Source organism: Rhinolophus ferrumequinum, chromosome 21 (genome assembly GCF_004115265.2).
Source record: "Rhinolophus ferrumequinum isolate MPI-CBG mRhiFer1 chromosome 21, mRhiFer1_v1.p, whole genome shotgun sequence".
In the NCBI taxonomy this organism is placed as follows: domain Eukaryota; kingdom Metazoa; phylum Chordata; class Mammalia; order Chiroptera; family Rhinolophidae; genus Rhinolophus; species Rhinolophus ferrumequinum.
In genome coordinates, this window is record NC_046304.1 from 54,674,228 (window position 1) to 54,696,022 (window position 21,795).

A 21,795-nucleotide genomic window follows, 5' to 3' on the forward strand; every position below is an offset into this window, starting at 1 on the left:
GCCGCGGTAGTTTTTGTAGCTTCGCGCGCGGGCTCCGGCGCTGCCAACTGAAGGCGGGCGGTGCTGCGCGCGATTAAGTCCGCTTGGGCGCGGGGCGGGGCGGAACGGGGCTCGTCGCCCCTCCCCTCGGGCGACTCCGGCTGGGTGGTGGTTTCCCGCGTGAACTCACAGCAAGCGAGGTTCGAGTCTCTGCCCGTCACCCCCAAGTTAGTCATGTCCTTCAAGAAGTGCTGTATGGCACGTTGTGGCAGTTTAGTAGCGAAAGCCAGCGCGCCCTTTGGCCGGTCTTTGCAGATGCCCTGAGTGCGTGGCGAGTATCCGGGGCTCCGGTCCTCCCACGGGCGACCCCTTTAGCCGCCTTTCCCCCTCTCGGTGGCTACAAGGGTTTCTCAGAGCCGACCCTCTGCCTCGGGCAGCATCCCTTGTTTGGTGTCTAAATGCTGTCGCTCTGCAGACTAAGGGCAGCAGGTGATGTCTTCCCCTCGCCCGCAGGCTCCTCCGTCATGAAGGTGAAGATTAAGTGCTGGAACGGCGTGGCCACTTGGCTCTGGGTGGCCAACGACGAGAATTGCGGCATCTGCCGGATGGCCTTTAATGGCTGCTGCCCGGACTGTGAGTGTCCCCTGTGCTCGCTGTGTCTTGAGCTCTGTTTACTCGCCTGGCGGTGCTGTCTCCCCCAGAAATACCCGCACAAAGTCCCTGGGTTGTGGTCTCCCTTTTCTCAAGAAAAGTTGGCAGAGAAAAGGTAGGCGGTTTGGGCCCATATTTGTATAAAGACACCATCAAAAGTTTTGTAAGGAGAAACAGTACAGCCTTTTATCACGATCAAACTGGGCCGGGAAACTCAGGGGACAAAGAGATGCATTAAAACCTTTCATTTGAAAATTCTCAAACAAGAAAAGGAATATTAGAAGGATACGCCCTCCATTGAGCACAGGGAGTAACAGTGAATAACGTTTCCATGTTCGCTTCATGTGTTGCCTCCCCCCACTCACTCAGTCGCATTTAAATGTAACGCTACTGTTGTCACATCAGACAACCTAAGAATTCCTCTGTGTCACCTGTGCCCATCCCTAGCCCACATTCAGATTTCTCCGGTTGTCCCCAAATGTCTTCTTCCCCAAGTGGTCTGAACCAGGACTCCCCGTTTCACTACTCTGCTCCTTAGCTACTCAGAACAGCCCTTCCCCCGCCCCTCTTTCCCCTTTAAAGACACCTGACTCCTTGAGGAAACCCACGTGTTACCTTGCAGAGTGCCTACCATCAAGTTTTGTTGGATTTCTTCTTTGTGATGTCTTTTGCCCTGTTCCTTTGTCGTCAGGATGTTCTGTGAAGTAGGAATGTTTGATTATATATTTAGGTCAAAAGCAGATTTTTGCACCAATGAATTGAGTTTTTTAGTCAGACCCAAGTGAACCCAAAGCAGAAGCAAGGGTCAAGGCTTTGTCTAGGGTACAAGGGCGGTCCCAAGAGGGAAGGGGGGCTTGGGGACTCCTGAGGAGCTCCTCACTGCCCTGTGAATGACCAGGTCTTCGTGGGGCTACATGAGTGCCCAGAACAGTAACCGTGCTTTGCTTCTTACAGTGAAATGTAAACCATGGACTTTTAGTGCAAATACTTTTTTCTTCTAGGCTTAATCTTTATATCTGCTTTGGGTGAAAAGAGATCTCATTACCCAGGAATCAGTCCATCCTGATTTAATCAAATGGGTGGGACTTAATCTTAGGAACTCATTGATTGGCTCTACTTGATCAGGTTTCACTTAATGAGAACAGCGATGCGCAAGGCTTGGTTTGATTTAATCTATTTTTAAATCGCCCTTCCTGAGGGTACCACAGAGACAGTGGGAGCCGGAAGGAGCAAATCCTTGCAACTTTCTATGCAGCAGATTGTTCCTTTCTGAAAAGGCCTCAAAAGCATTTTTGTGGCCGTGCCCTTGGTCAGTGTGAGCTAGTGAGCCTGTATAAAGATGGCACCACTGGGCCTGCACTGCCTGAGGAGCCCGCCAGTATTATTCCAGCTGGGCCTGTGGCTGGGCATCTCCACATGTGGGCCTGCCAGCTGCGAGAGTAGGGGTTCAGAGTCTGATCCTTGGACCCTGTGGAGTGAGCCAGTTGTCAAGTTCAAGGCGCCTGATGAGCATGAGGTGCTTTCTGTACAGCTGAGGTGGCACTGGGTTTCTGTGGCTGAAGTGGAGCTCCTGTGCGGAACGACAGCCTCTGAGCCTATGATGAACCTGCCCCGTGGCCCTGAGGGCTCTGGGAGTAAGTCTTGTTGAGGGGTGTTTTAACTAAAAAGGACTTCCATCAAGACACTAGCAGGCCTTTGGGGGAGCCACCGACCTGGTGTTCGTGTGCTCAACACGTGCCCCCGGCAGGTTCCTCTGTCCACGTGCTCTGCAGCAGTGGCTGGGTGGCCGGGTGCCCCACCAGGCGGCTAGCAGGCTCCTGCTCATGGTTTTCCATCCTCTATTTGTAAGGGACTCTACTTTTTATATGGTGATTCCAAGGGGCGTTCTTTCTTCTGAGGTTGGAAAGGCCCGGGGGGCCCGGGGTGGGGGGGGGTGGGAACTAATCTAAATCAGGTGTCACACAGTGTGGCCTCCTGCACAGGCCTGGGAAGGAGAGTGAGTGACATGTTTTGTATTTGCTGAGCACATAATTTTCTGGTGGTTTTGTCATAAAAGCTCAGGAAGCAAGGGACATTTTTGTTTTAGAAAGGATTTTTAAAAGGTTGAGAAACATTGTCCCGAACAAGTGAATGAGAAGGTGGAGCGGTGGCCACTTTCCCTCATGACTTGGTGGATGGCTGTGCCCTTTGGGTGGGGAACTGTGCGTGCTCAGCAGACGCCAAGCGTACTTAGGAGCCCATGTTTGTCCCTGACCCAGTACCCACCCCGGCCGCCTGTCTGAGATGGGGTGCCAAGGAGGCTGCAGAGTGCTGAGAGGCTGGAGGAGAGTGCAGGCCGTGTTCCTAGCCCCTTGTTCTGTGCAAGCGGTTGTTAAGTGGGGTTTTGAGAGCATTGTTTTATGGCTCGGCCGTAGTGTTCTTTCTTTAATGTGCTGCAGGGTCACGCCACCCCGTGTTTGGTGTCAAGAGTGGCGGCCAGGCCTGGCCCTGTGGTCACGGGTCCAAAGACAGTTTCTGTCCTCTGCACCTAAGACACGTATTGCAAATGGAGCTGCTGCCTGGAAAAGACGTCCCTGGTCACTGGGCCTGGCTTGTCTCTGAGGTCCCTTGTGTTTGTGCAGCAGTGACCTCTGGATGTAGCTAGCGCTCGCTAAGTGTAGAGGGCCCCCAAGGCAGTGGCATGGGGGAAAGGCACCCCAGGACAGGGTGGAAGCAGCGAGTGTCAGCTCCTGGATGTCTGTGGGGACCCTGCTCGGGGGGCCTGGGGAGGTCACTGTGCGCCGCTGGCACCGCTGACTGACAGCGTTTTCTAGAATTTGGGAAATCAGAGGGACGCTTGTGTCTGGAGCACGAGCTGTGTGGCGTGTCCTGTCCATAGATGCAGCGCTCCCAGGTGCCGGCAGCGTGTGCCTGGGCCTTGGAGGTGGGACCTTTTCAGGCTAGAAACGGCTGAGAGGTGGAAGGTAGCACTGTGCTCACAGCCGGCCTAGAACAGGCCAGGCCGTAGACAGCAGTGCAGCCCACTCCGGTGTCTTGCCGCTTGGGGACGGAAGCTTCTCGGGCCTGAGGCCCCAGCCCTCTTGGCCCTCTTGCTCTTGATCAAGAGAAGTAGAGAGCTGAGGTGTGCGTGTCCTCAGCAGGCACCGCAACATGACAGTGACAGTGCAGCCTTCTGGGCATCACAGGTCAAGTGGCCCAGGCGCAGGCAGGCCGGCACTGCCCCTGCCACCGGGCGCCCTGAGCTGCTCCTCCCGGGAGGACTTGCGGAGGCGCGGCCGTGCCAGCCCCGGGCTGTGTGTGAGCCCGCGGTGGCCCTGTCCCTGTCCCCGTGCAGGCAAGGTGCCCGGCGACGACTGCCCGCTGGTGTGGGGCCAGTGCTCGCACTGCTTCCACATGCACTGCATCCTCAAGTGGCTCAACGCGCAGCAGGTGCAGCAGCACTGCCCCATGTGCCGGCAGGAGTGGAAGTTCAAGGAGTGAGCGCCCGGCGCCCACGCCCGCGCCCAGACGAGGACCGAGGACCGAGGACCGCCGCCGCCCGCAGCCGCTGCTCGTCCAATAAGTGAAGCTCATTAAACTGCCCGAGCCTCGCCCGAGGCCTCTGGTTGCCTGGCGTCTCGGCGCTGACGTGGCCTCCGTGTGTGCTGTGCGTTGATTTGAAAACTCATGAATAAACATGTGTGAGTCACACTGTGGGAGGAGAAGGCGCGCAGGATCCACCGGAAGAACCTGGGGCAGGCAGCTGCCTGCGCAGGGGGCGGGGAGGCCTGGCGGTGCAAAGGCCCCACGATGTTCTTCGGCCAAGGGGACAGTGGAGGAACCGTGGTGCGGAGATCCATGGCCCGGCGGCCAGCTTCTCACCTGATGGAAGCCAGGTGGGGGCCCCGGGGACCGCCCCTCAGGCTGGTCTGTGGGACCCTGGCTGGCGCGGCTGCCAGCCGCTGCCCGCAGTTCCTCCTGCCAGAAGGCCGGCCCAGAGCAGGTGCTGGTCGTGCTGAGGGCACAGGCTGTGAGGATGCCATGGGAAGGACAGCCCTTGGGAGGCTCCCATCCACAGCGCCCGTGGGGAGGAGCCCCTTGGGGGGGGCCACAGGCTCAGCCCCACAAATTGGGCGGGCATCTTCTGGGGGGGGGAGACTGCTGTAGGCTGCGTGTCCTGTGAGCATGTCCGTTCTCCATGGCCCTCTGGGGTTGCTGCCCTGTGCCCCACGGTAACCCCTTCTGTCGCCTGTCCTGAGCCACCAGGACAGAAGACAGGGCAGTTCATTGGAGGGGCAGGCCCTACCTCCTCCTGCCTGGAAGTCGACCTCATAGAACCCTGAGGTCAAGTGCCCCTTGTCCAGAAACCCAGCTGCAAGGTCCTCTTGCTGGTTGCTGTCCTGGGCAGGACACACCCAAAGGAAGACACCTTGTGACCAGGACATATGGGGAGCATGAGGAAGTGCGCCTGAGTGAGCTGCTGAGGGGCAGCTGGTGGCCGGTCCCCCCACCCCCGCCCTGCCCTGTCATGCCCTGGGTTCTGGGCAGCCACTCTTCTCGAAGCCTTGCTGTCTAGAGTGTGTCCAGATCTGGGGAGTCACGAGGGTTTCAGGAGAGGGAGGTAGGCCAGGGCTGCAGAGGACCCCACTGGGTGGCTGCAGCTTTCTGACCTCATCCTGACCTGCCCTCTGCACTTCCGTCTTCCCTGGGGAATTCCTGTGATAGGAAGTGCCCATGGGGACCCAGCCTCCCCAGCTTTTCACTCACACTTTGGGAGAGGTGCTCAGCCCTGAGGGGTTCCTTGCCTGACCCAGGTCCCAACGTCCTCTTGGGGGCAACCCCCACTTCCTGCACTGGGACTCCTCAGAACTTCCCTGGGTTCCAGCTTGTTCTCAGGGCCAGCTTGGTACCCTTGAGGTGGACACAGCCCCCAGCAGGCCCTACACACACCCAGAGTCCAGCCATCTTCTCCCAGGGAGCACAGGACCCCATGCCCTCCCCAGCCCCCTCCCCAGAGGACAGGGTCACACCACCCACCTTTGTAGACCTCTCCCCTGGCCTCCCCTCCTTGTCCCCCAGTGAGGCGTCCTGCCTACCCTGCCACCAGCTCCGTTCTCCCAGCCAGCTGTGGCTTCAGTCAGGACCTGGGTCCAGTTCATCTGGACACTGGCACATGGCAGAGTTTCAGTAAATGACCTTCTGCTGGGCAGTGACATGTTCCTTCCCTGAGGCCAGCCCCAGAGTGTGGATCAGTGTGTGGGGTGAATGCAGAGAGGCCCCAAGCTCCTGAGGCTACCCACCCCAGGGACCTCGGATCTCCTGGGCCACCCCTTGAACCTAGTTTCCAGAGGTTGGGCCTGGCCTTGCTGCGCCCCCAACCATCGCTCCCCCCCCACCAGCAGCAGCCCTGTTGATAGAACTTTCCCCCTTGGGTGTGAAACACGGTGGCCCCAGGCCAGTCTAGACTGATTTTCTTCTCCAGACGCCCTGCCTTTGGGGTCAGCTCCACTTTAGGATGGGAGAACTTGTCCCCTGGGCACAGTGTAGTCAGTGGTTCTCTCTCCAGCCTCATGAGCCCTGGGGACCTCTGAGTGGTGACCCTTAGGGCTGGGGCGCCCTCAGGTTGGTTGAGGGTTCAGTGCAGCCCCACTCGCCCTTGCTCTGAGGCCCCACGGTACCAGGCTGTGAGCGGTGGGAGCGGCCTGGGCTCCCCCTCCTAGTAGCAGCAGACAGGGCTGGAAACAGGACAGCTGGCGGGGGTGGGGAGGGTGGGGAGACCGGCCCCCACTAAGCGCTGGAGTCCCCTGCGCCTGCCTGAGGAGGCCGACGGCCGCGGCACCGCCCCCGCGCCTCACTCCCGTCCCGCCCCGCTCCATCCCCACCGCAGATACAAGGCGCCCCGACGCCCGTGCCGCTCCGTCCCCACGGCCCAACTCGCCACGCTGGTGGCTGCCGCCCTGGCGCTGTGCCTGCTTCTGGCACCGCCCACCCTCGCGTGGTACAAGCAAGCGGCGGGGCCCAACTCCTACTCGGTAGGCCACGCTGCGGGGCTGCTGTCCGGCTTCCGTGGGTCCCAGTACGCGCGGCGCTCGGAGCCCCCCGTGGGCGCGGGACCCTTTGGCCGGGCCGGCTCCTTCCCGGAGTTGCGCCCCAGCCCGTGGAGCCCCGTGAGTGCGGGGGCGGGGGGCGCGGGGCATTGGAGGGTGAGATGGGGACGTTAGGGTGAGGGACAGAAGAGTGCGGGAGGGTGGGAAAGGGGACAGAGGCAGTGGGGGGCGCAGAGCGGGATGGGGCGCGGGGCGCGGGGGTGAGGGATGGGGCACGCAGGCCGCCCCCTCAGCGTCCTTCTGCCCGCAGACCGTCTGCGTCAAGGACGTTACCCCCAACCTGCATAGCTGCCAGCCGCTCCCCGACGGACGAGCATCCTTCCTGTGCAAGGCGGACGTCTTCCTGTCACTACGAGCCAGCCAGCGGACTGTCGCAGCGCCTGAGGCGCCGCCTGACACCTGGACGTCGCTTGTCTCCCTGCGGGTATCCCCGGCACCCTCAGAACCCCCTGGGGCTCGAGATGGCGACCAGCCGCTGCCCACTCCATCTCCACAGTAAATGGCTAAATGAATCAATGCTTAGTGCCCCAGGCTTGAGTGTGTGCGCTGCTGGAGGGGGCAGGGCCCTGTCTGTCTCTAAACCGATTCTGTCCCCAAACCACAGGGCCTGGCCCCTACCAGGCCTGGAGCTCGCCTGAAACACTCTGCACAGGAGCACCCCAAACCCCACTGCTCCAGAAATGCTGCTGCAGATGTTCTTCGGTCCCCAGCCTCACCTCGCCCCGGAAGCTTTCTAGAGCCCCCACCCCGTCGACCAGAGGCTGCTCTCCATCCGACCTCTCCAGTCCCGTCCCTGTCCCCACTAGCCACGAGGTTACTCAGCCAGCTCCAGCTTCTGTCCTGCTACAGGTGCCCCCCCCCCCGCCCCCGCCGCCTCAAATCCAGGTTTCTTGAGGCCAAAGCTCTCCCTCACTAGGGGGGCAGTTCCTGGGGTCACTCTTTCTTGGACAACCCCCCCTCCCGCACTACCTCAAAATACTGTGTGGTGCCCAATGAACCAGCTGGCCCAGGGAGTGGGGGCAGCCAGTGGTGCAGCTCCAAGATGAGCAGGAGCTGCCCAGGGGCCCTCCTGCCGACTGGCAAAGCTGGATGCAGCTGGTGCCAGGCAGCTGGCCTCCTGGGGAGCTCTGTGTTCCTCCCTCCCCACGGCTTAGGTGCTGCCCGGCCTGGAGGAGGGCGGTGGGCTGTGTGGGCCACCACTCCCAGCACTGGGCCCCACCTCAGGCTAATTACTGCTATCCTTGCCCCGCCCCCACCCCCACCCCACCCCAGGCCGCCTCTGAGTTGCCCTCTGCAAGCGGCTGAGAGCTGGAGCCCTGGTCCCAGAGGTCCCAGGCCTGTCTGGCGGGGTGTCCCCCCACCCCATGGAGCAAAGGCCAGGTGGGCCTCGGGGAGCCCTGTGCTCAGAAGCTGTGGGTGGAACCCACAATCCCATTGCACCAGGGTAGATGTGTGTCCAGGGGCGATGACCTCCCAGAGCCCTGGCCCTGTACCTCCTCCACCCGTGGCCCAGCCGGGGCTCACCGGCTGCTTTTTGGGGGCAGTCCCTGCCTCGGGGTACCACCCAGCAGGGCTAGGGCTGACTAGCATCATGAGGAGCCTGCTGGCTGCTCCCCGTCCTCCCCCATGAGTCTATGGGGGACTGGCTGGTCCCTCAGCTCAGGGGTCTGGGTGTGGGCAGGTCCTGCAGCACAGGCCTCCTGAGGTTTGGGAGCCCAGATGGGGCAGTTTGCAGGGAGAGCCCTGAGCCTCACAGTGTAGCACCCCCAACTTTGGAGGGAGGACAGGAAAGTGGGTGGTGGCCGCCCAGCCTGGGATGTGTGTCAACCTTCCTGGGCTCCTTGCTTCAGTTTCCCGCAAGGGTTCTCAGTTCAACCTCCAGAACAGTGAAACGGAAAGAACAGGCCCACTTCATACCAGAGAGAACGCTGGCCCTGGGCTCCCATGGGACCAGGCTACAGGGTGCCCCCGACCCAGGAGCTGAAGGGCAGAGACCACTCTGGAGGGAAGGAGGAGGGGCTGGCAAACACCATCGCAATCCTCACTTCTGAACAGAAGACCAGCCCAGCCATTGCCTGCCCCACCCCGCAAGGGGACTGGGTCAATACCATACAGCTACAGGGCTGTTCCACGCAGGCTGATTTCTGTGCTGGAGCCCCCGAGATTCAGTGTGCCCCACTGGGCAGAGCTGTGGGGACTGAGCCTCTCATCCTCCTGGTGACAGACCCAGGCCCGAGGGGCTCAGGGGTTTAGAGCAGGATGCTTCCTCACTGCCTGGCTGTCTGCCAATGCCCTTGCTGTTGGTGAGTGGTGGGGAGCCCGAGCCAAGGAAGGGGTTCCCTGGTCCCGAGCAGGGATGACAGCCTGACACAGAGTGCCTCCCACCAGCTTTATTTGGTTGTACACCAGCCAGTTATGTACAAAATCGAGAAGAGTCTGTGGGAGAGCAGGAGGCTGGCCTGGGCACAGGGGTGCAGGGTCCTGGAGCCAGGCCCTGGGGCACCAGGGACACACCGTGTGGCAGAGGGTGCCCGTGCCGGAGGCGGGCTGGTCTGAACCCTGAGGAGGAAATGTGGGGCCTTCGAATCAGTTTCCCTGAAATGGGCTCCCCCCAAGCTGGATGGGCAGGAAGTGCCACCCAGTGCCAGGTGGCAGGGGGTATCCTGGTCGGCAGGAGCCTCCCGGGGGCAGACTGGGGGAGAAGCAGTGGGGCCAGGATGGAAGCGGAGCCTGCCTTGGCACGCAGGGCGGCGCCCTCTGCTTGGTAGTGCCTCTGCTCACCCTGCCCTCTGGGCTGCTCCAGTGCTGGACTCCTGCGCAACTGAGCGGGAAGGGGGTACGGGCGCTGCAAGCCGGGTGACTCGTAGGCAGGGGTGGGAGGCGGCGTGCTCCACGCCAGTCCTTCCAAGGCCAGGCCACTCAGAGGGGGGACACTGCAGCTCCGTTCAAAACCATGTGAGCCGAACTCTGGATGCACAGGCGGGAAGCAGAGCAGGGAGGGCCACGCTCCAGGGCTCCTGCTGACAGCCTCCTCCGTCAGAAGTCACATGTCACTGTCGCTCTCCCTCTCGGGCCGCGACTCCTGCTGCCTCATGGCCTCCAGGAAGGCCAGCTCCTTCGCCTCCTTCTTCTGGTTCCGAGCCTCGTACTCCAGCCTGGGGGCCGGGTGTGGGGTGAGCTGTGCGCCCCACCCGGGGCCTCAGCTCCACGTGCCCCACCACCCAGGACACCTCACCTGTTTTTGATGATACGCTGCACGATGAGGTCTGTGGTGAGGTCGTTCCCACTGTCGATCTGACAGAAGACGCCCCTTCTCTTGGGCTCCTAGAGGCCGGGGAGGAGGGGGAAATGACGGCGCTCCTCCAGACCCCAGGGACACTGCCTGGCTGCCCTGGCCCGCTGGGCCCCCAGCCCGGGGCGGTGGGGCAGGTACTCCCGCTCGTCAGCAGCCTGCCTCCTGAGACCATCTCCCAGACAGGTGCCAGCGGCTCGGGCCCAGCATGCCCACCTGGTAGGGGTCCGAGCCATCCTTGTCAGGCACGATTTCCGTCTTCCCGTGACACACCAGGTCCACCTGCAGAGGGAGTAGGGGTCAAGGAGCCCTCCCCGCACCCCACATGGCTCTTACCCTTAGAGGGCGCCACCAAGGAGGCAGCCACAGCCACTGTCCACTGCCTGGCCTCTGCCTCAGCCCAGCCCTCCCTGGGGCCAGCCATCGGGAGTCTCACCTTGAAATGATCCAGGAGCTCTGCTGTGACCGAGTATGGGGCCCCAATTACTACTTCCGACACATACTGTGGGGACAGGGAACACAGCGGGTGAGCCAGGACCCAACCAAGCTGCACAGTGGTGGGACATGACTCTAAACGCCAGCCAAGGCTGCCAGTGCGGAGAAGAGACTCGGCGAGGTAGCACGGTGGGCCGGCTGTCTCCTGCCCCTCTGCCCCACTGCCCACCCGCCCAGCGCTCACCCGGCAGGCCAGCACGCTCAGGGTCCGCTCGTGCAGGTTCATGATGGGGTAGTTCTTTCCCTTGTAGTGGTTGACCTCCTACAGCCAGAGCGGGGATGGGTCAGCAGGCACCCTCCCAGCAGTTCCTCGTGGGGCCCCCGCCAGCGTGGGGAAGCCCCAGACGGTACCAGCCTGCCCCAGGAAGAGGCTGCAGCTCATCTCCTCTGCCTGTCAGCATCCGGGGCTCGTCCCCAGGGCCACCTGTGCCCGCCCTCAACCCGAGGAGCCCCCGAGGCTCCATGACCAGCTGCCCGGGGAGGGGGCTGAGACCTGGTCAAAATGTAAGCCAGCGATGACATAGGGCCTCTCCGCCAGGCCATGCACCTTTTCCAGGAAGTCCACGTGCCCGATGTCTGTGCCCGGGTTCAGGAGCAAGTAATTGGACAGGAGCAGCCGCCCTCCACCCGCCTGCACCCAATGGCCGTGCCCCTGCACCCACTGCTGTCCAGGAGCCCCGCCGGCCCGCAGCCCTCTGGGGCAGGTATGAACACGGAGAGGAAAGGTCTGGGGCGACACTCCCAGTTCTGGAGGATACGGAACAGGTCAAAGGCGCCGGCCACATAAATGATGGTGTCGCCTGGCTGGGGCTCCTTCCCAGAAGCAAACTGGATGATCTTCTGGGATGTCTGCAGAAACTGGGACACCCCCGTCCAGGGGTTCCGCCCCCCTGGGCACTGTAAGCCAAGAGGTCAGGTCAGCACGTCCCTCACCGGCGCCCACTCGAGCGCCTCTTCTCAGCCTGGGGCTGCCTGCACAGGCCTGTCCGTCTGCTTGGGCAGGCACAGTGTGGGACAGAGGGAGCAGGCATGGGGTCACAGGCCGGGACTCTTCACCCCAGGCTGCGGCCTGCCAGCTCACTCCCTCACTCGCTCGTGCTGTGTCAGGGCAAGTGACTCTGGCAGGGACACCAAGGGCTGGGTGGCAGTGCCTGCCGGGTCCACACCACCACCAGGCTGGGTGGGGCTGTGGCTCCACCCGGTGGCCATAGCAGGCACTGCATCCACCAGCACCCTGGGCCAGCCTCTGGCCTACCAGGAGGGAGGCCAGTGGACACAGCCCCCGCTCAGGGGGACCCTGCACCGAGGCCACTGTGTGGTCACCTGGGAGGAGCCTTCTGAGAAAAGTGTCTCCCTGGCAGGTGTCAGGTGAGGGGGCTAAAAAGGAAGAGAGGGCTAGGCCACCTGGTTAGAAACTACCTGTAACCAGGAGGGCAGTCCTTGTTCCGCTTCCGGGCAGTGGCCACTGTGATTGGTCTGCCGGCCAAACCTGGCTGTCTGTACCCGGTCAGCCCCCGGAAGGCAGGAAGCGGGGTGGTAGGTGCGGCTTGGGCAACACTCACCTTGCCAAAGCTGTCTGCGTACTCTCGGTACTCTGAGGACATCTCCTGTACAGAAGGGGCAAAGGCAGGCAGGGTGGGTGCTCTCACCTTCCCTCCCAACAGTGTCCTCAGGCTGGGACCTCAGAGACCCTGCCCCTGTCCCGTCACTCACTTGGCCACGGTGATGGGCTTTGGTCACCAGCAGCATGCGGCCGACAAGGTCCGTGGTGGAGACGCCCTGGGTGCGTTTGCACTCTCTGGGGACAGAGGTGGTGACTGGTGTGATCAGCGCTCTCAGCTGACCCCTTGTAAGGACAACCCAGGCCCCAGCTGTGCTGTGCACAGGCCTGCTTCTCCTCACTGCTCTCGGCTCCGACGGAAACCGGGACCAGGAGGGTGGGGCCAGCCACCGACCTTTTATCAACTAAAGGGAATGACGGACAAAGGGAAAGCATTGCTATACCCCAAGTGTGCAGTGTTGGGGTGGTGGGGTGCTGGTCCCCCTTCTGCCCACTGTCTGACACCCAGGTCCTGCCCCACTGTATGTTCTCTGCCAAGGGACTTCCAGGCTGCACTGTCCCACGCAGGAGCCGCTGGCCACACTGGCTTTTTAAGTTCAAGTTAATAAAGTAAAACCCAGCTTCCGGTCGCATCCTCACTTTTCCGTTGCTAGCCAGCCGCCCGCGGCCCACGGCCACCACACAGATAGCACACATTTCCGACGCCACGCAGCGCAGTGCCCCCCAGTGCCAGCCACGGTCACAAGGAACAGAAAAAGCTCGAGGGGAGTGTTGAGTCCCACTGCTCAGAAAGGGGGTCGTGGTGGGGCTCACCTGTACCTCCCAGCCTGCTTCACTTCCTCATAGGTATCCCGGCCGTCCACGGTCAGTGTGATGTCATCTAAGGGGTGACACGCACGAGAAACAAGGATTGTGAACCCAAAGCCACCAAGACCTTCAGGGCCCACATCCAAGGTCTGCCCCAGTGACGTGGGCTCGTTTCTGGGGAAGAACCCAGAATGTTCTCAGGTCCCCAAAGGGCTCGGTGCTCCCCAAAGTGTAGAGGCCCAGCACTTCGGTCTGATCCTGAGCCCGCCCTGAGTGCCCAGACCTCTGGAGCCCCAGCCCGGCCCACTCACTGCCGTGGACACAGAAGTCGCAGCTGTACTTGTCCAGCGTTTCCAGCGTGGTGACATAGGGAGCTGCTGGCACCACCTCGTCCACCCACTTGATGGCCTGCACCATCTTGTACCTCTCCTCCTGCGTGAATACTGGGGGCCCCTTATGCTTGGAGATCTCCTCTAGGGCCAGAGAAGAGGGCGAGGATGAAACGGTGACCCACGGAGGGCAGGGCTGCAGCCCCATCTTAGCTACACTCGAGTGGCCACCGCCCTGTCCATGGTCCAGCACAGCCACTCGGTACGGGTTTGGATAACCACACAGTCCCATCACCCACCAGAGTTCCAGCTGAGGGTTCCCTCTGACAACTAGGCCCTGCAGGGTCTCAGTCAGCAGGGCAGACCCCAGGTGGGCACGGGGGTGGGGTGGGTGGGTGGGTGGAGGGTGGGCGTGGCAGCCCCAGCTTACCGTCAGTGTGCACGCCCACGATGAGGTAGTCGCCCATGGCCCGTGCCTGGCGCAGCTGGTTCGAGTGGCCATAATGCACCATGTCATAGCTGTGGAGAGGGCGGGGGTCAGTCCCTGGGCAGCTAGAGGGCACAGCCTGGCTCGTCTGCGGCTTAAGCCCTCTGAGAAGCAGCCCCTGGGAACTGCTCCCCAGGTCCGGCTGGGCCTGGGCTTTCAGAGGGGAGGCGGGCACTTAGCTTGTCCTACCACTGTTCCCTGGGCCCAGGTCCAGGTTCAGCAAGCGTGGCGGGCGTCTGGCTGTGCCCAGTGACAAGGCCTGTGGATCCAAGGGCTGGAGAGCACAGGGGATGGCGCTCGCCCTTAGCCGCCCTGCTCCCACCCCCCATGCAAAGCACCACGGGGAGTCCCTTTAAGCTGTAGAAGAAACAGTGTTAATTCAGCATTAATTCAGGGGTGGGTTAAACGCTTTACTGCCCTGAAGACAGGTGGACAGTCCCTGGGGCCAACACGAAGCAAAGTCCAGCCAATGAGCAACGGCAATCACTAGCTTTGGAAATCCTGCTCACCTGCTGCGGCCTCCAGAAACTCAGTGACACGTGCTGTCAGGGGCCAACAGCCACTCCCTGCCCCCTGGTTCTAGACTCTCTATCCTCAAATCAGGCCTGGTTAAGGGTGAACTTAACCCAGTGTGCAGCGTGGCTCCCCATGTGCTCTATGTGCCCTGGGGAGAACCCACACACTTCTCTGCAGGCCCCAAGATGGGCCGTCCTCGCTCTGCTCCTTCCAGCCTCACATCACCTTCTGAGTGGGCAAAGCTGTCCCTGCTTCTCCAGGGGACCCAGGCCACTGGGTGTACAGAGCCGTTCTACTCACCACCACCTGCTACCCCTATCTCAGCACAGCAGGCCCCAGCAAATAAGCCTGGGGGCCACAGGACCCTGGCCCTGGGATAAGGGAAGAGGGAAGTCTAAATCCAGCAGCCAGGCTGACCCCTGTACCCACTGGACGGGCTGGGCCAGGCGCTGCACAGAAGGCAGGGTCCCATTGGGTCCAGGGTGTGTCCCAGTCACCCTGGCCTTATGGCTGCGGCCTGACCAGGGCCAAGGTCAGAGTCCACTGACACGAAGCCAGGCTCCCTCTCCCCAAGGTAATTCAGGCACAGCCTCGTGTGCTCTCCTCTGAAGCCCTGGGCTGTACAGGTAGTGGCGTTTCTTTCTCTACTCTCCTCAAGTAAAGGTCTGAGAAAGCCTGGAAAGTGACAAGTTACCAGTTGGCAGCCCCGCCCATCTCCAAACAACCCCCGCTGTCTGGCTTGCCAGAAAAGAGGGCGACGGGCATGTAGCCCTCCCTGGGTGGGGGGGACCCAGGAGCTGTGGGCGGCTTCACTGAGGATCCTGGACAGAGGCAAGACAAGCAATTGCTGTGCGCTGGCACTGCCTGGACACCCAAGAGCACCTCTCTGGTCTTGAGCTGGGCAAGCTGAGGAGCCTGACACCAGGAAGACATCTGGGTGCCCGGCTCCTTCAGAGGGAGAGCGGTCCTGATGGCACTGAAACGATTAAATCAGCTCCTCCGATGAGACGCACACAACTGTCGCCACCGCGTCACAGGAGCTGGGCTGGGCGGGGGTGCCTGGCTCGTTCCGCGGCTTACGGGCAAACGTCAGGGAAGGAGCGCCTTAGGGAAAGGCTTCTCTCCAAGTCCCCAGTGCTGGGCCAGCAGGCCCGGGCTCCGGCGTGGGACCGCCACGATGGGCTGCCCGCGGTGGGGGTGATCCCTAGTCCCAGGAGACCTCCGGACCCAGGCAGGCCGAGCCCGCCGCCCGCCGGCCCCCTAACTCCCCGCTACTGACCGCCTATCCCGGGCCCGGGGAAGGCCGGCTCACAGGCGTCTCCGGCTGCAGCGCAGCGCCCCGCACCCGCCAACGCCCGCCGCGCTCACCAGCCGTCGCACCACACCCGCACGTCACGTCTGCCTCCCGGGCCCGGCCGCTCCGCGCCGCCCAACGCCCCGTGCCCGTTTCGGATCATGTCGCCCCAGTAGCGGCGCGGCTCGGCCAGCTCCGCGACTCCGAGCTGCTGGCGTCCGCCCTCCCTGCGCACGCGCCATCACACGGGCCTCACCACCCGCACCCGACCAATGGCGAGCGGCGCCCCGCCCGCCCAGAGCGCGCGGCCAATCGCGTGGGCGACCGACCTTGGCAGAACCGAGTCCCGCCTCCCCCGCGCACGCGCGACCAATGGCGTGCACACGTCGCCCCTCCGCTCGCACCTGCGGGGGCAGGTCCTGGCCCGCCAGCCTAGCCCCGGACCCGCTCTCAGGCAGCGTCAGAAGGAGTCACTCGGTGACATGGAAAAGACAGTGCAGAGATATTTAATATCAATAAAAGTTTCCGCTGAGAGCCAAGGCTCAACCACGCCGGTACGTATTGCCGCATTCCAATACAGAAAAAGGTTCCTACAAAGGTAACATTTTTAGCAAGAAGTAGAAAGAGGGTGGAGGCCCCTGAGACTGGCCTGCTGAATGACGTAAGGCAGCGCGTGCTTCCTCCTGGCCGGCCAGGTGCCAGCTGTGAAATAACCCCGCGTTCTGTTCTCCCAGGAAGGCGTGGCTGCCACCTCTAGGAAGAGGCGATGGGCCAGGTGTCCTCACCACTCAGGCCCACACCAGGGCAACCACAGTAGTGCAAGGGCGCTTCCCGCAAAGACAAACATCACCGCCGAGAACTCCCACTAGACCCTGTGGGGCAGCCCTGGCCTTCTCGGTGCCACCAGCCCCTGAATAAGAGTCCCAGCCATCTGCAAAGTGCCGATTGTTGTTCTCAGTCAAGCTCCGGGTTATGTCACTTTCTTCCTTTTCCTGCGTTTGCTGCAGCCCCTGCCGAACCAGCCACCTAGGATGGGGGCTGAGCTGAGGGGTGCATCCCGGTCCCTGGGTGGAGGCTCCTCTTGGCTTCTGCACAGTGACTTCCGACTGTGGCTGCCTTCTTCACCCGCTCGCAGGGGAGTTGCCAGGGAGAAGATGGGGTCCTGCCACCTACCGAAAAGGGAAAGCTGGGTCGGGCATGCCTGGAGCCTCTCGGTCACGACGCGCCCCAGGATGGGAAGGCTGACTGAGGAGGTGACCCTGCTCCCTCCCCGTATCTTGGCCGTGGCGGGCTTTGCTCAGTGGTAGCCCCACTGTTCCTGGGCTACAGAACAGCTGTAAGAGGGGTACGCTCCCAGACTAGCTTGGCCTCGGCAGAGCTGTGTCCTCGTCGGAGAGTGAACGGCCGGGCATACACAGTGGGGTGGCAGGAGCCTCAGCAGGGATGAGTCACTAGCAAGTCTGGGCCCCACCTCACTTGTATGGCCAGGGGCAGGTGGACCAGACCCTCTCCCCCATCCCAGACTGTGACACTTGATGAAAGGCAAGGCCAGCTGACTACAGGCTACCGGGTGAGAGATCATGTGTCGGACTGAGATGTAGAAGCACATGTTATCAACTTAAGATACAGATAAGCACTGATAAGGAAAATGAGCTAAGTTAATGTAAAAAAAAAGTACAGTACACGATAGGCCCACATTACAGAACACCACAAACATAACATACAAGAATTGCCAGGCCCAGAAGGTGAAGGGATCCTTAATTCTCGAACCCTTTGATTAAAAGAAGTTATTGATTTCCCCTATAAGACCCTGAAAATTCACAGAGAGAGAAAGTGTAAACTTTTTACTCAATACATACACCATGTCTAAATTATCACAAATTCTGTATTAAGGCAGTTTAAGCTCCCCCCGAGTTTGCCAGCTCCCCAAACCAAGTGCACTGAAATCTGTTTGCCCAGCACTGCCAGGCGCATGTCCCTTAAGGGACCTTCCCCTCCAGGCCATCTGAAGCAAAGGGGGACGGACCTCCAGGCACACACTAGCAGACTCCCTCTCCCCACAGGGAGTCCCGTCAGTCAGTGCGCCTTGGCCAGTCCCTGCAGAGGCCAGCACACTGCAGTGACGCCTGACAGTTTTCAACACCTCGGAGCTTTCTCTGTGCTTAGCTCCCAAGAGCAGACAGACACAGCCCATCCACACGGGCAGCAGGGCGATGGGCCCACGCCCCCTCACCTGCTATAGGGGGGTATCTCCAGGCCCAGCTCATCCATGAGGAGTTGCATGACGTCATCACACCTCCCGTGGAGCTTCAGGGCAGCCCAGTCATCCTTTGGGGTCCACTGGGGACAGGGAAGGTGAATGAGGACAGCACCTCACTCCTTCCCAATGCCCTGTGACCTGGGCTCTGCTTGGCCAGCCCCCCAAGGTGCATGAGTTCAGGACAGAACGTCACAGGGCCTCCTAAGGCTCAGGGCTCAGGAGGCAGCTCTGAGCACCGAGTTACCTGCAAGTTCACAATGTAGAGCTTGGGCCGCCGGCTGGGGGGCTTGGTCATGCACCAGAGGCGCGGGTATTTCTTCAGAACCTGCGGGGACAGACGGACACAGACCACACGACCGGGGAACGAGGCTGTAGGAAGCTGCTGGCAGGGTACTCCCAGCCCAGCCACAGTGCCGGCTGTGTACCTTTAAGCTGGAGCCTAAACACAGGATCGTATCCGCTTTGCTAGCAGCCTGGGTGGCTGCCTCCCAGTTCAGGGGCTGCCCCAGGGTCCCCCGCTCCCCAAAGTGCACGATGGTGTCCCGGAGCTGGGCCCCACACTTGTGGCACACCCGGCCAGTCTGGTGTCGGTGCAAGGCGGTGCGCTCCGTCACGTCGAATACCCGCACGTACTCCCTGTTGGGGGTGCAGGCCGTGCAGACCTGAGGGGGAGGGCACTGTGAGCAGGAGGCACTGGCCCGCCGCACCCCCAAGGCCCGGAGGGAGCGCTCACTTCAATGTACATGTTTCCGTGGAGCTCCGAGATGGCCGAGCGCGGCAGCCCACTCCGCAGGTGGAGCCCATCGCAATTCTGAGACACCACGTGCTGCACCTGCGGGAGGCGAGCGGGAGTTGGCGGGAGGGCCGTGGGAAGCAGCACCCACCCAGCAGCGCCACTGGCCTGTCCTGAGTCCAGCCCAGCACCCCCAAACCAGAGACAAGTCCAACCTCACATGAAGCCTCGAAGGCAAGACCAGGGCAGCAGGCTGGTCCGAGCAGGGCTCAGCACGGCCGGCCCCAACAAAGGCTGACACACTGGGAGTGTCAGCAGGGTGAGCCTCGGCTGCACGGGGCTCAAGCCCAGGCTGATGCCCTCTTGGGTCAGTTTCAGGTCCCTGAAGACCCAGGAGGATCGACCCTTCCCCACTTGGTTGGAGATGCTCAGCAGAAGGTCTCCAGAGACTTCCTATGAGTTCTAGCTGGGATGACTCAGAGGGGAAGCTGCCCTCTTGAAGAGAAAGCATGGAGGATCAGAGGGAGGCCCAAACCAGGACTCTAAACTGCTTGGTGGGCACGCATTACGGGGGTCCACTGGCCATAGAAGTAGGATGCAGTTGTCACTATAGCACCAAAATGGTGCTCCAGGTCCCACGCTGTGGACACGGCAAGCACAGCAGCTGGCCACACAGGGCTCTTACCAGCTTCTGCTCATGTAAGCGGGCGATGCTCATGTGGGTGAGGGTCGGCTCGGCCTCACTCAGGTCGGCAGCACTGCCAGGTGAAAGGGGGTACAGGTGAAGGGAGCTTCGTGGTCAGGCTCCTGCTGCCCTGCTCCCTCGGTGGCAAGGCTGGGCAGACTGCTTACCTAACACTTCTCCCTTTCTGAAGCAGCGTCCACACTCCATTAGGACCCCGGTAATCTGGGATAGAGGCTGCCTGCATGTTCAGAAAGAAGATAAGCCTGGTAAAAAGGCATCACAGAAGCCACTGACAGAATTCCCAAGGACAGAAAGCATATGTTTCTCCCAGCGTGTTGCAGGCTGACCTGCAGACCGGCCTCTATTCATTCCACAGGCTCAGCATTTCCTAGTCTAACATGCCTGAACCCAGATGGAGAGTAGCCCATGTGGCTCTTTCCCTCTGCCTGGACTCCCGCTCTCACCTGGTCCAGCTCATCCTTCCAGCTACGCTTCCTCTGGGAGCCATCCTCAGTACAGCCTGGCTCTGCAGCCACACCTGTCCTCCACACTGAGGGTGGGACTGGTCAGCCTCACCTGTGTGTCCCCTGGGCCTAGCCAGTACACCAGAAAGATGCAGAGGTGATCCCCTAGGTGGGATCCCTCCTCTGTCCAAATTCTTCCACCTTGATGCTGTGCTTCCTGCCCTACCTTCACAAAGACAGGCCAACCTCTCCAGGTGAGAGATAAACACCACTGAATTGCCCAAGTTCCCAATCCAGTGGAACAAAGCCACGCAAGACAAAGAGAGAGAGTGTGCCAGGATCCAGGTGTTCTGTGCTCCTTCTGTGGAGCCCTGTCTCCTCCCTGCTGCTTACGCTCCAAAAAGTGCCCACCCTGACCCGTGGTTCCGACTCACATCACACAGGGGAAACTCAAACAGCAACACTCACCCCAAATTAATGAGCAGCACACACCTTTAAGTAGGCACCTGAAGCTCTTTCAGAGGTATTATTATTGCTTTTAAATAATCACACGACGGGAGTTCACCCGTGAATGTGGAGGGAGGAGACCAGATTGCCAGGGCTCCGGAGGGTCCGTAAGTCACAACCGTCAGCCCACCCGACACATTCTAGCCACTGCCCTGCACTCATCCCTGCCTCATGTCACCACCCGTAAAATCTTACCCACACTTCGAGGCCCAGACGCAGTGTCACCTCCTACAAAAACCCAGCTGGGATAATTTCCCAGCTGAGACCACGGGGTGTGTGTGGATTTCAATTGTTGACCTAACACAGCCAGCTTCACGTGACAGCTACATGCTTATATGCCTTTTCATGTCACCTGTGGGCTTCTCCAGGATGGAAATCCTGTGTTCACCTCTGCTGGGCCTGCACGCGGCTCACACTCAATCCACCCCATCAGACAGACAGATAACGTGCCACCCACGTTGTCAAAGCAGCTCATACCCATTCCATGGCCCAGGAGAACATCTCCATGGAAGTTTTCAAAACCCAACACACCTCCCTTCTTTGCCGGGTGTACTTTAATTTTTACGGCCTTGCTTTCTGCTTTACCTTCCTTCAACACTCAGAAAAACAATGAACGGGGAATCAGGACACAGTTTGGGGCTTACCTCTGCCCACATAACTTTGGGACAGTAAATTAACCTCCTTGGCTTAAACGAAGAGGTGCCTGCAAGAACTAAGTTATTACGTCCCCTTTCTATTCCTTTTCCTTTCTCGTCGCTAACTGGGTCTAACTCGGACTTCAATCCTGTAAAAACGTTTCTCTACTCAGTGACGTTCCAAATTGAGTCATCTCCGGCTTTTCTAAGAGAGGAAAGAACCTCAGGGCTGCTTTTAAAGTGAGTTTTTTTGCGAACCAGTAGTTTTCCTCAGTCCTTGGGTCACACGCCCAGAAGGGGGCGCCCCGGGCGCGTCCCCTCCAGCCCCCCGCCCGGTGGTCCGACATTCGTCCGGACCTGGGAGTCGACCCGGGCGCACGGCCATGGTCACGCCTCGCCTCCCTACCGTGCTGATGCCCGCGCCAGTGTAGACGACCAGGTATTTGGCGTTCCGCACGGCTCCGGCCAGCTCCCGGACTTTCCGCCGCAGCTCCTCCGGGTCGTCGCACACCTGCCGAGACACCCAGACCGCTCGTAAGCCCCGCCCCCGACCCGGCGAGAGGCCCGCAGACCCGGGCGCCGCGCGGGACTCGCCTCCTCCTGCCGCCGCTTCAGGCCCTCGCGCCGCCTGCTCCGGCCCTGCAACTCGGTCACCAGGTCCGCGCTCTCGGCCAGGAGCCGGCCCTCCTCTGCGCTGCGCTCGGCCGCCGCCTTCCTCAGGATGCGCGACACCTGCGGGCGCGGGGCAGGTGGTGAGGGCGACGCGAGGCGGGGATGCGGGGCGGGGCAAGAGGTGACATACCTGGCGGAGGCGCTCCCGCTGCTGCTCCTCCCGCAGCCTCCGGACCCGCTCGGCCGCCTTGCGCTCCGAGCGGCTCAGACCCCCGGCTGCCATCGCCCCGAGGAGATCCACGCTTCCGCTTCCGCCTCCCGGCAGGCCGCGCGCCGGCACATGCGCGCTAGGCCCTGCCCCGCCCTTCCGGCCCCGCCCGCACCGCCCCAATTTAAGCACCT

At 61.3% G+C, this 21,795-nt stretch overlaps 4 protein-coding genes across 9 annotated transcripts; 2 read left to right on the forward strand and 2 right to left on the reverse strand.

Annotated features, from left to right (window-relative positions):
- The first annotated feature begins 37 nt into the window (after nucleotides 1-37).
- ANAPC11 (anaphase promoting complex subunit 11) lies at nucleotides 38-4,239 on the forward strand. Of its 3 annotated transcripts, none has more exons than XM_033091061.1 (3): nucleotides 38-179; nucleotides 493-612; nucleotides 3,965-4,239. In XM_033091061.1, exons 2-3 carry the CDS (start codon nucleotides 504-506, stop codon nucleotides 4,108-4,110), a joined length of 255 nt encoding a protein of 84 aa, XP_032946952.1. In that variant the 5' UTR covers nucleotides 38-179; nucleotides 493-503; the 3' UTR covers nucleotides 4,111-4,239. The 3 variants fall into 3 exon arrangements, with proteins under 3 accessions (XP_032946952.1, XP_032946954.1, XP_032946953.1); XM_033091063.1 differs by having other exon boundaries at nucleotides 69-206; XM_033091062.1 differs by having other exon boundaries at nucleotides 167-303.
- A 157-nt stretch (nucleotides 4,240-4,396) lies between these two features.
- NPB (neuropeptide B) lies at nucleotides 4,397-7,458 on the forward strand. Its single transcript, XM_033091060.1, has 4 exons — nucleotides 4,397-4,505; nucleotides 6,497-6,776; nucleotides 6,967-7,211; nucleotides 7,321-7,458. Exons 1-4 carry the CDS (start codon nucleotides 4,420-4,422, stop codon nucleotides 7,352-7,354), a joined length of 645 nt encoding a protein of 214 aa, XP_032946951.1. The 5' UTR covers nucleotides 4,397-4,419; the 3' UTR covers nucleotides 7,355-7,458.
- Nucleotides 7,459-9,091: 1,633 nt separating this feature from the next.
- On the reverse strand, nucleotides 9,092-15,755 carry PCYT2 (phosphate cytidylyltransferase 2, ethanolamine). Of its 3 annotated transcripts, XR_004421374.1 has the most exons (14): nucleotides 15,572-15,754; nucleotides 13,631-13,719; nucleotides 13,183-13,344; nucleotides 12,878-12,944; nucleotides 12,217-12,301; nucleotides 12,066-12,110; nucleotides 11,262-11,400; nucleotides 10,997-11,079; nucleotides 10,688-10,765; nucleotides 10,445-10,510; nucleotides 10,225-10,290; nucleotides 9,952-10,040; nucleotides 9,498-9,871; nucleotides 9,092-9,275 (listed from the first exon to the last, which is right to left on the reverse strand). XR_004421374.1 is itself a non-coding variant. In XM_033091217.1 (13 exons), the coding sequence occupies exons 1-13, from the start codon at nucleotides 15,658-15,660 to the stop codon at nucleotides 9,760-9,762; spliced, it is 1,170 nt and encodes a 389-aa protein (XP_032947108.1). In that variant the 5' UTR covers nucleotides 15,661-15,754; the 3' UTR covers nucleotides 9,092-9,759. The 3 variants fall into 3 exon arrangements, 2 of the variants coding, with proteins under 2 accessions (XP_032947108.1, XP_032947109.1); XM_033091217.1 differs by having other exon boundaries at nucleotides 9,092-9,871; XM_033091218.1 differs by lacking the exons at nucleotides 10,997-11,079; nucleotides 11,262-11,400 and having other exon boundaries at nucleotides 9,092-9,871; nucleotides 15,572-15,755.
- A 232-nt stretch (nucleotides 15,756-15,987) lies between these two features.
- SIRT7 (sirtuin 7) lies at nucleotides 15,988-21,743 on the reverse strand. Of its 2 annotated transcripts, XR_004421373.1 has the most exons (11): nucleotides 21,584-21,743; nucleotides 21,376-21,513; nucleotides 21,188-21,292; nucleotides 19,343-19,413; nucleotides 19,176-19,248; nucleotides 18,491-18,589; nucleotides 18,183-18,419; nucleotides 18,002-18,082; nucleotides 17,731-17,837; nucleotides 17,222-17,307; nucleotides 16,532-16,666 (listed from the first exon to the last, which is right to left on the reverse strand). XR_004421373.1 is itself a non-coding variant. In XM_033091215.1 (10 exons), the coding sequence occupies exons 1-10, from the start codon at nucleotides 21,674-21,676 to the stop codon at nucleotides 16,468-16,470; spliced, it is 1,203 nt and encodes a 400-aa protein (XP_032947106.1). In that variant the 5' UTR covers nucleotides 21,677-21,743; the 3' UTR covers nucleotides 15,988-16,467. The 2 variants fall into 2 exon arrangements, 1 of the variants encoding a protein (XP_032947106.1); XM_033091215.1 differs by lacking the exon at nucleotides 17,222-17,307 and having other exon boundaries at nucleotides 15,988-16,666.
- Nucleotides 21,744-21,795: the final 52 nt, after the last annotated feature.